Here is a 14,072-nt window from a genome sequence, read left to right on the forward strand (position 1 = left end):
TAAATAACTCCTTGTATTTAATGGGGCATTTGTACACGAAACCAACATGAATCTGCATCATACATTTTTTCAATTGGTAAATAATATTCATTACAATGACAAAACTAAATTTAGCCATTCTTGTGGAATCTATTACCATGTGTTTTATATAAGGACCATGTTATAATGAATCATGTGTTATTTAATGAACATGGCATAATGAATCCAGTGTTATAAAAGGACTGTGACATAATGAATCCTGCATTATATAAATACCACGACATAATGAATCCAGTATTATATAAAGACAATGGCATAATGAATCATGCATTATATATGGAATGTGGTATAATGACTGGCCTTAAAATGACAGGCCACTATTCAGTGTTGTCTGACTTACATTGAGAACAAGTACGTTGGATGATGGATTTGTCTGATCCTCAATCAAGATGATTTCTGGCTTGCCAATGTTCAGTGTAACTGTCATCTCACCTTCTGGTGTTGATTGTGCCTGTTTAACAGGCTGGACAGCTAAAAAAAATAAAACGCCATATATCATGTGCTAGTCTTTCCTATATGGATAAAGAGAAAAAATTCCCTTGTACAAATGAACATTTCAAACCAACTTAATATGAGCATCAATGATTGCAAAAAAGTCTAGAAAAACTGAAAATGACTTATGTACAGGATTTCTAATTACTACATAATTTATTTTACTAAAGATATTCTATTAATCAAACTAGTTTATTTCTGTTAATATAGTCGTTTTCAAGACATGTTTTTTTCTTTTATTCGGCTGATGAATACTGCTCATTTTCGAAATCCAAGGCAAATTTTTTTCTAAACCATCTCAAAAAACAAAAATGGTAAGCAGTTATCATGCTAAATATATTTTGATGGAATCTAAGTTATTGTGACCATCCTGATGATTTTGGAAATGTAGATGACTGGAATGACACTAAAGTTATTGTGACCATCCTGATGAGTTTTGAAATGTAGATGACTGGAATGACACTAAAGTTATTGTGACCATCCCGATGAGTTTTGAAATGTAGATGACTGGAATGACACTAAATGTATTGTGACCATCCTGATGAGTTCTGAAATGTAGATGACTGGAATGACACTAAAGTTATTGTGACCATCCTGATGAGTTTTGAAATGTAGATGACTGGAATGACACTAAAGTTATTGTGACCATCCTGATGAGTTTTGAAATGTAGATGACTGGAATGACACTAAAGTTATTGTGACCATCCTGATGAGTTTTGAAATGTAGATGACTGGAATGACACTAAAGTTATTGTGACCATCCTGATGATTTTGGAAATGTAGATGACTGGAATGACACTAAAGTTATTGTGCCAATCCTAATGAGTTTTGAAATGTAGGTGACTGGAATGACACTAAAGTTATTGTGACCATCCTGATGAGTTTTGAAATGTAGATGACTGGAATGACACTAAAGTTACTGTGACCATCCTGATGATTTTGGAAATGTTGATCACTGGAATGATATCAAGCTCAAGTTATTAGTGTTTAACATGACTTCTACAAACAACTCCTGTGTATTTGAAATACAACCATCCTTTCCAATGCTTGAATGTGAAGCTTTTTTTTTTAGTGTGATCACAATAACTGATGAGATGAATCTTGCCATTAAAGGGCAACTAATTTCATTTCTATACAAACTACCTTTCTTGTCTTCCTTTTTGAGTGGCTGTGGTTGTGAAGGTGAACTTTCTGGCATTCCTTTCATGAAGAAATCAGCTAAATCCATAAGGAATTCCAGACACACACATACGTGTAGGCTGATTACTGTCACCTCCACTGCAATAATAAAAATAATAATTAGAAGAAGAAGAAAAAGAATAAGAAAAAGAAAAAGAAGAAAAGGAAGAAAAAGAGACCCGAGATCACATATCACTCACCTGGCTGACATATACTCAATTCCAAATGCAGTTGGCCAAGAAATCTTGATTATAATGCTGTTTATTGACATTTGTGAAGGTCTTATATTTTCAGTAACAGTGGTCATATGTGTATGGCAGATTAGCATCATCTGCATAAATTTGAAAATGCTTGGATATTTTCTATCTAATTTGTTCAAATTCTGTTCAGAGGTTTATGAGGAGTCATTTTAAGGTTGTACTAATTTTAGTACAATGTAATTATTTCACAGCAGGTCTGCATCATTTACATAAAAGTCTCCCTGCCAGGATGATTGGTGGATTTTTGCAGCAGTTTTTGGGAAGGCATTTTAAGGTTTTTCTATTTGTACAAACAGCACTCATAATTCATGGCCAAAATGCATCATTTGAAGAATTCTGAAAAGACTCTATCCTAACATGCTTTCTCTGTCATTTTTTAAAGGCATTTTCATTTTGTACTTGGAGGCAGATCCATATGTCTGAAAGATTCACACACACGAATGCTGTATGTCAGATCGGATGAAATTCTACTCATTAATTTTTAAGAAGTCTTTCAAATGTTTGTTTTAGTGACAGTGACCATATTTGAAGGTAAATCCATAAACCAATTGATAAGATTTTGAGAAGCTCTTAAATTTTTCTCTGCTGCCAGTAATGCTGGTAATATTTTATTGCTGTATAGTGTCATCAGTACCTAATTTAAAGCCCTATTTGCCGGAATATTCTCTGTCAAAGTTCATCATATTCTCGGTCAAAGTTTATCATATTCTCTGTCAAAGTTCATCATATTCTCTTCAGCTGTTTCAAAGAATTTCTTTTCTTAGCAATGGTGACCATTTTTATTGGCAGGCTGGCATCATTTGAATGAACCTGAAACCAATTTTTGGAGTAAATAATAGACACTGGGCAATAACCATGCTTGAGAGGCAAAGGGTGGGATTGCTGGGGTCAATAGTATCTGATGAATTATAATAGTTGGACCTCAAAAAAGTCCAGTACTCCCAAGCTTCTTTTCAACACAAAAGTGCTATCATTTCTCTGGCCACAAACGTGGAAGTAAGTACGAAAAGATTAATCTTTCTTTTGGAAGATGGACTTATGATAAATCCAGTGTCAGCTTGTGAAGTTATCAATGTGTAGGCAGACAAGTGCCAAATCCAATATTGGCTTAATAAGTTATTAATGTGTAGACTGACAAGTGCCAATCCAAAATCGGCTTATTAAGTTATCAATGTGTAGACAGACAAGTGCCTAATCCAGTGTCAGCTTATTAAGTTATCAATGTGTAGACAGACAAGTGCCAAATCCAGTGTTGGCTCATCAAATTACCTTTGGGTAAATGGACAAGTGCCAAATCCAGTGCTGACTCATCAAATTATCTTTGGGTAAATGGACAAGTGCCCAATTCAGTGTTGACTCAAAGTTATGGCAGTAGCCTCATGAATAGCATTCAAGCATAACTGTTCCCTGACATTATCTATATCATGGTATGGAGGTCTGGGACAACTTTCTCTAGAGTTTACCTCAGAGATCTTTCATCCCAAAAGGTTCAATTGGACCCACTTTGACCCAGTGGGGATCAGATGTGTGAATTTCTCCAGGGTAGAGGAATGCCACTTTGACCCAGTGGGGATCAGATGTGTGAATTTCTCCAGGGTAGAGGAATGCAACTATCCTCACCTTTTAAGTATTCTCCTAATGTAATATGACTGGGTAACATATCTAAAGAAGAAAGAATTTTTGAGGTACAATATGTTTCTTCAAAAATACCACTAATTATAAAGACAGACCCTTCACCACCAAAAAATTACATTGAACCTAGTGGTGTCTGAACATCAGCCACAGTAGTAACTGGTACATACAGTGGATACATTCAGCCATATCTGATGGTACATCAACATGACTTGCAACGTATTCAAAGACCTCCATGCCAGGTTGTTTAATGTCTAAAGTGGTCAAATTCTAATAAATGGAGGTTTGTTTTATAAAGATTTTGTTATTTTTATAGCTTTTAGATTTTCTAAAATTTTATATATTTTTGAAACGTTTTTCCATTTTTAATAATGTTGAGCATATTTGATTGTGAACAGGTATCATGTCTGTAGACACGAAAGGTATTTAACCTAGGACACAGTCCATCAAATTTGATAAAATTCTATTTTTCAGCTTTTAAGAAGTTATTAAAGTTCTTCTATTTTTAGTAGCAGAAATAAGTGGGTCTATTTTGGGGTCAAATTTCGTAGAACTTTTGATCAGCAGTTTCTGAGAAGTCATTTCAAGGATTTTATTCAAGATCTAGCAACACTGACCATTATTTGAGGAAAATTGGCATTATCTGAACCAATAAGAAAACCATCTGTAACAAAACGCTTTTGGTCTAATTTGTTCAAATTCTGTTAAGCAGTTCCTCAGAAGCTGTTCAAAGGTCTTCCTATTTTTAGTAACAGTGGCCATATTTGTCAATGGCCAAAGGCACCAAGAGCAAACTCTGTGAATGTCCCTGGAAAATATTTAGAGCAAGAGTCCCTCGAAGGGACTGACATTCTACTACTGAATTCCAAGGATACAAGATAAGATCATTTAGTCTTTTTAACTGCCTAGTTGTTGACATCATCTCAAATACTTCTCAGCAACAACAGGAGTTTTGTATCTGCTGTATCAGCCATACTGGATGCAAGACTGGCACCATTTCATTGTATCAGCCATATTGGATGTTACAGTGGCACCTCTTTTGCTTAGAAGAATAGTCTTTTGGTGAAACCCTAAGATGTATAAGATATTCAAGATGGCTACCATGGTAACCATACTGGACATCAGATCAGCACCATTATAATTAAGGATCATAATAAATCATTTGCTGCTGCCAATTATAGGTTTAATGCCATTTTTCAACACGTGATAGGCTATGCAAGGCAGCCAGTAAATTTGGTAGAGGAAGAACCCAGGAAAACTCCATAAAGAACCACCAACAAACAGGAAGCTATTGGCAAGCTTTCTTACATATCCATGCTGGCTAAGCCAAGACTTAAACCTGCCCTGACAGAGTTGAGACCTCAGTGATCTGTAAAGGCGAGTGCCTTAGACCACTCTGCCACCTGGGATCCCCAATAATTTTTAGTGAAAACCCTATTTTGCTACATGACAATCCATCTACAATGAGAAGCATTAACAAGATTTTCAAGATGGCTACCATGGTGGCCATACTGGTGGTCAGATCAGCATCATTATAATTTGAAACCAACTAGATATGATGAAGAGTCTTTTGGTGAAAACCAACTTCCACTCAGGATTAGCAATAGCAACATTTTTAAGATAGCAGCCATGGTGGACACTCTGGATAGATCAGCACCATTTTCGTTTAAGTCCAACTAAATATCACATGAAGGCTTTTGGTAAAAAAAACTCCATGCTGACATGACTATCAGTCATGTTGACCATTAGTTTGGTATACTACTTTCAACTGGACAAACTCAACATTATACAAAGTTGTCCAGTTAAATGATCGTGTCAATATGACTTTCCATTCATAAAGAGCAGCACTAAAAAGATTTTCTCAAGATGTCTACTGTGGTAGTCACATTGGATATCAGAGCTCTACCATTTTTGTTGAGGAAAAACAAGACATCATAGGAAGTCTTCTAGTGAAAACCCCATGCTGATAAAGCTTTCCCATCTCGGCGAGTAGTAATAACCAATAAAGCTAAGAATCAGCGCATCAGGTGATGCTTTCTTGCAAATATTGTTAATGTTGTAAGCATTTCATGCATAAAAATGATTTTCACCCTTTTTGCCTTCATGTCTTAAGTCTTTTGTTTTTTAATGAGCATAATAGTGGTGCATACAAAGAGGCAGCATCTACCACCTGAGCTTCCTGTTTGGTTGCCCTTGGTAACAATGTTGCCTATGCAAGTTCACCTTTCTTATCTTTGTTGGCATCTTGTTTAAATGAGACATCTACCATGTTGCTGTCATCAGAGCTAATGGAACTCCTCTGGATCATCCTGCAATAAAATTTATACAATAAACCTGTTAATGATACACACAGGATAGTAAAGATAAATACACTAAACCAATTAATGACACTCACTGGATGGTAAAGAAAATAATAATAATAATGAGGACTTTGTATAGCGCCTAATCTTTAGAAGCTCTAAGCGCTTTACAACATTAGACAACACTTATAAGATAAAAAAGATATAATAATATTATTACAAAAACAAACACCATGAAATTAGAAAAACATTACAAAATAAAAAACATGCTGAGAATATTTCAGGTAGGAAACATTATTAAAGATACATACACTGAACCAATTAATGACACTCACAGGATGGTAAAGATAAATACATTAAACCAATTAATGACACTCACAGGATGGTAAAATTACATACAGTGAGCCTATTAATGACACTCACAGGATGGTAAAATTACATACATTGAACCTATTAATGACATACACAGGATGGTAAAGATAAATACATTGAACCAATTAATGACACTCACTTGGATGGTAAAATTACATACAGTGAACCTATTAATGACATACACAGGATGGTGAAGATAAATACATTGAACCAATTAATGACACTCACAGGATGGTAAAGATAAATACACTAAACCAATTAATGACACTCACAGGATGGTAAAGATAAATACACTAAACCAATTAATGACACTCACAGGATGGTAAAATTACATAGTGAGCCTATTAATGACACTCACAGGATGGTAAAATTACATACACTGAACCTATTAATGACATACACAGGATGGTAAAGATAAATACATTGAACCAATTAATGACACTCACTTGGATGGTAAAATTACATACAGTGAACCTATTAATGACATACACAGGATGGTGAAGATAAATACATTGAACCAATTAATGACACTCACTTGGATGGTAAAATTACATACACTGAACCTATTAATGACATACACAGGATGGTGAAGATAAATACATTGAACCAATTAATGACACTCACTTGGATGGTAAAATTACATACAGTGAACCTATTAATGACATACACAGGATGGTGAAGATAAATACATTGAACCAAATAATGACACTCACTTGGATGGTAAAATTACATACACTGAACCTATTAATGACATACACAGGATGGTAAAGATAAATACAGTGAATACTTTTTATTTCATTTTTTATTAAAGGTGCTCAAAGAACAGTAATGATAGAGATAGTGAATTCTATTTACATCCTGTTTATTAAGGACATCTGAAGAACAATAACGATAAATACAATGAATCCAAACGACACTCAAAGGTTAACAATGATATATACTGTTCACTAAGAGCATTTAACTGTTGACAATGATAAATACATGTACAGTGAATCCAGTTTATCAAAGACACTCAAAGGACAGTAATGATACAGTGAATCCAGTTTATCAAAAACACACAAAGGACAGTAATGATAAATACAGTGAATCCAGTTTATCAAAAACACTCAAAGGACAGTAATGATAAATACAGTGAATCCAGTTTATCAAAGACACTCAAAGGACAGTAATGATAAATACAGTGAATCTAGTTTATCAAAGACAAGGGACGGCAATGACAAATACATGGAAAACAGTTTACCCAAGTCAGTCATAGGAGGAAAGCAATAGTGGTACCTGTTTAAACAGGACAAATGAGGGAGTGAATGATAAAGTAAAACTTGTTTATAAGGGACAATCAAGGTAAAGGAATGAATAATACACATAATCTTGTTTGCAAAATACAGGTGAGTGAGGGCAATTATAAAGTAAAGCTTTACAACAAAGGACAGTTTAGCGAAAGGAAATATAAATATAGGGGCTCCATTATTATTGCAAATAATCAAGGGAAAGCAATGTTAAAGATGATTAATTGTGAAATTTTGTATTTATAAACAGAAATATTCATGAAGTAAAATTATCTGTTCAGAAAAAATGTTAGTCAACATCTTAGAAAATGTCAGTAACTCAGCATTGCAAAGAATAGTAAAATCTCCCCACCAAGACCACCCATCAGTTGTTTACCTGGTTGTTTTTAAAACTACAGCTTATATCATGCTGAGAAATGGAAGCTAGATGCCTTTCCCAAGAGCACACCAGGACCACCAATCAGAGTTTAGAAAAGTGGTCTGAACTGGGATATAGTCTGATTTCAGAAAATAATTTTTATATAAGATAGTGGGTTGACTAAATGTGGTTGTAATTTGGGAGTTGTCTCATTGCAGAGAGTTGCTGGAACAAGAGGTTTGACTAAACTTGACATGTATGTCTTTACTTAGTCATGTGACTTTTAGTGCAGTGATATTCCATGTAGGATAAAACAATGGAGTTTTCTGACAACATAATGTGGGAGATATGGACAAAAATGCAAAAACAATGCAATTTTATGACAACAGAATGTGGAATGTATGGACACTAATGCAAAAAACAAAATATTTTCTTAATGTATAAATCAATAACAACAAAAGTGAGAAAGAAAAAAAATAACAGAAAGGAATGATAATGGCAACAAAACTGGTTTCCAGACGGGGTATTAGTCTTTCTCATTTCATGCACAGAACCTACAGAGAGTCAGAAAACGTTTTTTAGAAGTCTAATATATGCTGTTCACTGATAAACAGGTTTTGATTTGAAATAGACAATATCAGTTTCATTACTGATGATTTAAGAAAGGTGATTACAATTTAACCATTGCATTCACTCTGATTATTGTTATATTCATGAAGACAGTAAAACGGGTATCTATGGCAATTAAACAACTGTATGTACTCATATAATTCACATCTGACTGCAAACTGCCCAGACCCAGACCTGCAACTGCATAAGGTAAAGGCAGCCCTGGCTCTGTGTGTAGCTGTTAGGAGTAATCAGTAGAACTATCAACAAAGACTCTGATCTGCAGGTCATTGTGCAACAAGAGAATCTGTCTGTACTGTCTGTAGTTACAACTGTCTTAAGCGAGTGAAGACAGTAACATTTACATCTTCAAATCATCAAAAACATAAGACTCTTATCGTCATGGAAACTCACTCTGGAAAATGTTGTCAAAAGAAAATGCTAAAAATATACTTATACAAAATCTACATCACAAGAAGAAGAACCAGCATTGTCAATGGTAAATATCCAGATGTTTCAAATACAGAACCATGAGTTTTGGCTTTAGAGTTCTAACTTGTCTAATAATTCCAAACTAAAAATTCTGGGATTACACAGAATCTCAAGTTAATTCAGTCCATACAAAATTCAGCACTTTCAATAACACATACATGCAAGATACAATTAAAAAACCCGAAATGTTATGTCTGAAATTTCTGTTTGGCATTAAATGTTCTTTTCTTTGAATATATACAGTATTAAAAAACTACTCATGTTGATTATACCGAGTTCCTAGGATAGTGGCAACCTGCCAATCAAAAATCTTATACACTGCAGGGAACTATCTACATTTAGCTGACACTCAAACCAGGAATTTGTCCACAGATAACAATTAACAAAATCAAAGACATAGAAAGATTTATGTTCTTGACTAAAACTTTCATTCCATTCCAAAATGGGCTTGGAAAATTTTAAACCAGTGCTCCCTTGACTATAATAGAGTTTGAAATGAAACTAATGAGTAACTAATTGGATTGCTTGCTGTTGGCTAAAGGTTGGAAAAGCTTAAGTTGTTAATGATTGCCAGCTAACAACAAGGCTGTGGCAACTGCAGTATTTAACTTATAGCAAGTTATTATATAAGAATGTGATGCACTGAAATTATGTAACATACCATTATATGCTTTGGTACGTGAATTCATATTTCATTAAATGTATATGCATTTTATTACATCTATCTGCACATTTTATTACTTTATATACACATTTTATTACATGTATATGCATTTTATTACATGTATATGCACATTTTATTACTTTTATATACACATTTAGTTACATATATAGGTACATTTTCTGACATGTATAAGGATATTTTCTTACATGTATATGCACATTTTCTTACATGTATATGCACATTTTATTACATGTACATGCACATTTTATTATTTTTATATACACATTTAGTTACATATATAAGTACATTTTCTTAAATGTATATGCATTTTATTACATGTATATGGATATTTTCTTACATGTATATGGATATTTTATTACATGTATATGCATTTTATTACATGCATATGCACATTTTATTACTTTTATATACACATTTAATTACAAATGTAAGTACATTTTCTTACATGTATATGTATATTTTGTTACTGGTATATGCATTTTATTACATGCACATGCACATTTTATTATTTTTATATACACATTTTTTTACATGTATAAGTACATTTTCTTACATGTATATGGATATTTTATTACTTTTATATACACATTTAGTTACATATGTAAGTACATTTTCTTACATGTATATGGATATTTTATTACTTTTATATACACATTTAGTTACATATGTAAGTACATTTTCTTACATGTATATGGATATTTTATTACTTTTATATACACATTTAGTTACATATGTAAGTACATTTTCTTACATGTATATGGATATTTTGTTACTGGTATATGCACATTAGCAGCAGGGATGGTGAACAGTCCAATTTTGGACCAAGACTTCTTTGAAAATAAAACTTCATTAAAAGAAAAATGAAAATACAAGGTAAATAACGTCAAACCGAAGCCTCTAACCGACCGAGATTTTCTCTAATTGGGTTAGCTCATTTTGTTACTTTATTTTTGTCGCTCGTATTTTCAACTTTTTATGAATGTTCACTTACCCACCCAGACACTTACTGGTCATTGTTCACCCTCCCTGCTGCTGTAGTGTGTGAGTAATTAAGTCATGATTATATCAATAATGGAATCTCACACAGCTAGATCAGCTCAAGAGCATCTAGAGGTGATAAAGAAATATATACACAATTCTGTCAAGCAAGGGGCTCCGAGTGGCCGAGTGATCTAAAGTGCATTCCGTTATGGATCACTGCCATCTCACCTCTGTCTGCGTGGGTTAGAGTCTAGGATTCAGCCAATGTGGGTATGTGAGAAAGCTTGCCAGTAGCTTCTCATGGGTCGGTGGTTTTTCTCTGGGTTTTCCCTGGTTCTTCCTCCAACATTAATACTGGCCACCATGCATAGCCTATCATGTGCTGAAAAATGGCGTTAAACCCCACAACAACAACAACAACAACTGTCAAGCAAAAATTACAAGAGCATCAGTAGTCTCAGGTGGAATTTACAGAGGGTACAGAACACTTATTTAAACCAATTGTCAAACCAACAAAGAGAATTGTTACAGCAACTGAGGAAGCTAAAAAAGCTCTTGAAACATTGCCTGTTGATATTGTTGGACGTCTTCAAGCAGCTCAACTACCACCGGAAGGTATTGCCGCTCTAAAAGACCCAGACCAAATAATTGATATTGCTGCATTTGGATATTACAAAAGAGATAAGTATGTAAAACCCGAATACATTAGAACAATGAGATCTGTCGATTGGAATAGGGATGTATATAGCATCGCTACAAATACTCCAAAAATCAGATGTGATAAAGATGTTAATCAGATTAATATTTTTGACCCGAAAGTAGATGAGTATATTAGATAATCAATGCAGGAAAGGGGACAAAGATACGAAGAAATAAAGTTGAAACTTGAAAAAGCTAAACGTTCAAGGAAATGAAAAGAAAAAAAATGAAGTCAAACCTTAAAAAGGTTGATCGAGCAAGGAAACAAAAAGATGATTTGGAATTTGAAGAAATTGGACAAAGGAAGGAGTTACATTCACCAAGTAAGAAAGAAGCAGAAGAAACAACTGGAAGTGGTCTGAGTGATTGGGTCACTCGAGGAAGTGGTATTATTACTCCATGTCCTAGCAACATCCTTGCCGACATTAAACGACAAAAAAATTTTGATTGAAGGAAAATGAGCCAGTAATAATTTCCCATAAATCATTAATGAAGCAGCTGCTATCTGTCAGAGATTATTTAGAGGCAGTATCATGGACATTAATGTTTATCGGTCCCTCATTGAAGAAATAGTTGATGATTACTGAGACAGTAAAATCACTGATGACTAAGGGTATGCAATTAGATCAGTGACAAGAAAATAAGATCATACACAATGCTCAACATGGATCGATCATGGTCAGGGTGATAAATTCGCAATACCAACATACAAAGTGATCTACGTTGATGGATTCGGTAATGCTGTTAAGGGTCTATTTAGAAGGATAGCCCCAAAAGCAATACCGATTGCAAAACAACTGGGAATGAAAGCTACTGACGTTGTTCATTGCAAAGGTATTGGTGCTCTTGGTGATGTTGCTAGTAAAGCGTTCTTGGCAATAAGCATAGACCAGCATGATTAATACGATGAAAACCACAGCCAGTAAAATTACCCAGCACTGAAGTTATGCCTGTAAATGTTAGTAAGATAATAAATCAAGCTGCAAATCAAAAATTAGCCAAGTTGACTGGTGTACCCCTGTCAGAAAAAGAAACAAATATAACTGCAAGTCTGATAGCTGGAAGTGGTCTTCATGTTGGATGATGTGATGTGATGTGATTTTTATATTTAACGTAGCTTTAACAATTTTTGAGTCACATCACACTTTTATAAGTCAAAGTTAACTTATTGGATGGAACTAAATTGTGAGCTATATTGATGGTGAGTCACTGCAGTTTACTCATTTAAGATCTTCAATACTCGCATACATTTCAATAAATTTATTATCGATGATAAATAGATTTCCTGATACCATGGTTAGAGTCACCACAGATTCATTTTATATCAATAAAAAATACATGATTGCTAGAACAATTACATATTGGCGCTGATTCATCATGGGGCGAAAGGAGAAGAAAACAAGAAAAGATAGTTATTCTGAATCTGCCAATTTTGAAATTAAGGATGTTTATTACAAAAATGATCAAATATCAAAACTGTCATCAGCACTATCGGTATATGATCCTGTGACCAGACATAAGACTGTTTATCTCAATGAACCGGGAGGTTCTGGTAAAACAACACATGTGATCAAATTATTTCGTGGACTTGATATAATTGTGTTAACCCCTGCACATAGACTAGCCAGAGAAATGAACGAACGAGTTAAATTGCATACTTGTCATAGCCTTTTCCGTTGGAAGGGAGATACATGGACTCCTGAACAAATGGGTGAAAAATATATTCCAAAGATTATCTGGGATGAAATATGTGCAGTGTCACTGGAGACATTAAAAATATTTCTTGATTGGTTGTTGACAAAAAAATACTGCTGTTATTATGTATGGCAATCATGGCCAAACACCCTCCTTTGTTGGATTATCCCCGCATGAATGGTTAAAAACATTTGTGGATCATTATGAAGAAATAACAGATGATTACAGAGCGCTTGATCCAGAATTGAGACTGCTTAAGAAATTAATCAGAATACAACCAAATAAAATTCAGTGTGAAATAATGCATAGGTTGAGAAACTGCCATGAACAATTATTGGAATTTATGGAGACAAGATGATTTGATAGTTACAAGTAGAAAGATAGTTTGTGATACACTTCAACAACAACTATTTCTGTTACATAAAGTTTTCAAATCTACCTGTACCATTGTGTTATCAACCAGCAGATATGTGATGACAAAATATTAACACTGAAATTCCAGGCTGCGGTAGTAAACAAAATCTTGTGTTAAATAATACTGTTTTAGTTCCTGTGAGTGTTCTTGAGAGTGTGTTAACGATGGAGAAAACTCCATGGACTCTAGGATATGCTATAACGATTCATTCGTCACAAGGATTAACTATTTCGGATACTAATATCTGGATTATTGATGATTGTATTGAATGGTCAAATTTAGTATTTAGTACGCATTTGTGACCTCTTTTCCCATGACTTTCTGTCCATTTACCAATGTTATTTCTGAACTCTAGCTAAAATTATTGGTTTTCATTTTATTTGTTTGTTTTACTGTAACCCTTAAAAAGACTGCAAAAGAGTTATAAGGCATTTTACATTGTTCCACGCACACATATCTGTATGGTATCCAGTAGGCATAATTTCCATTCAATGCCTTAAATCATTATGTTCTGAGATAAGTAAGAATAGAGTGAACAAGAAAAATCATAATGTATTTAAACAGTTAATTACTGAAAA

General features: G+C 34.0%; 1 protein-coding gene across 6 annotated transcripts in view; it reads right to left on the reverse strand.

Moving 5' to 3' along the window:
* The window catches only part of LOC149792919 (intermembrane lipid transfer protein VPS13A-like), a 345,749-nt gene that overhangs the window by 173,196 nt on the left and 158,481 nt on the right, over nucleotides 1–14,072 (reverse strand). For all 6 annotated transcript variants that reach the window (XM_089966749.1, XM_089966747.1, XM_089966746.1 and 3 more), the window contains 3 exons: nucleotides 5,826–5,911; nucleotides 1,675–1,809; nucleotides 380–510 (listed from right to left, as the gene is read on the reverse strand). In XM_089966749.1, coding sequence (XP_089822875.1) covers nucleotides 380–510; nucleotides 1,675–1,809; nucleotides 5,826–5,911 — 352 coding nt within the window. The remainder of the gene's footprint in view (nucleotides 1–379; nucleotides 511–1,674; nucleotides 1,810–5,825; nucleotides 5,912–14,072) is intronic.

This window comes from Sinohyriopsis cumingii, chromosome 8 (assembly GCF_028554795.1).
Source record: "Sinohyriopsis cumingii isolate HCF-2022 chromosome 8, ASM2855479v2, whole genome shotgun sequence".
Lineage (NCBI taxonomy): Eukaryota > Metazoa > Mollusca > Bivalvia > Unionida > Unionidae > Sinohyriopsis > Sinohyriopsis cumingii.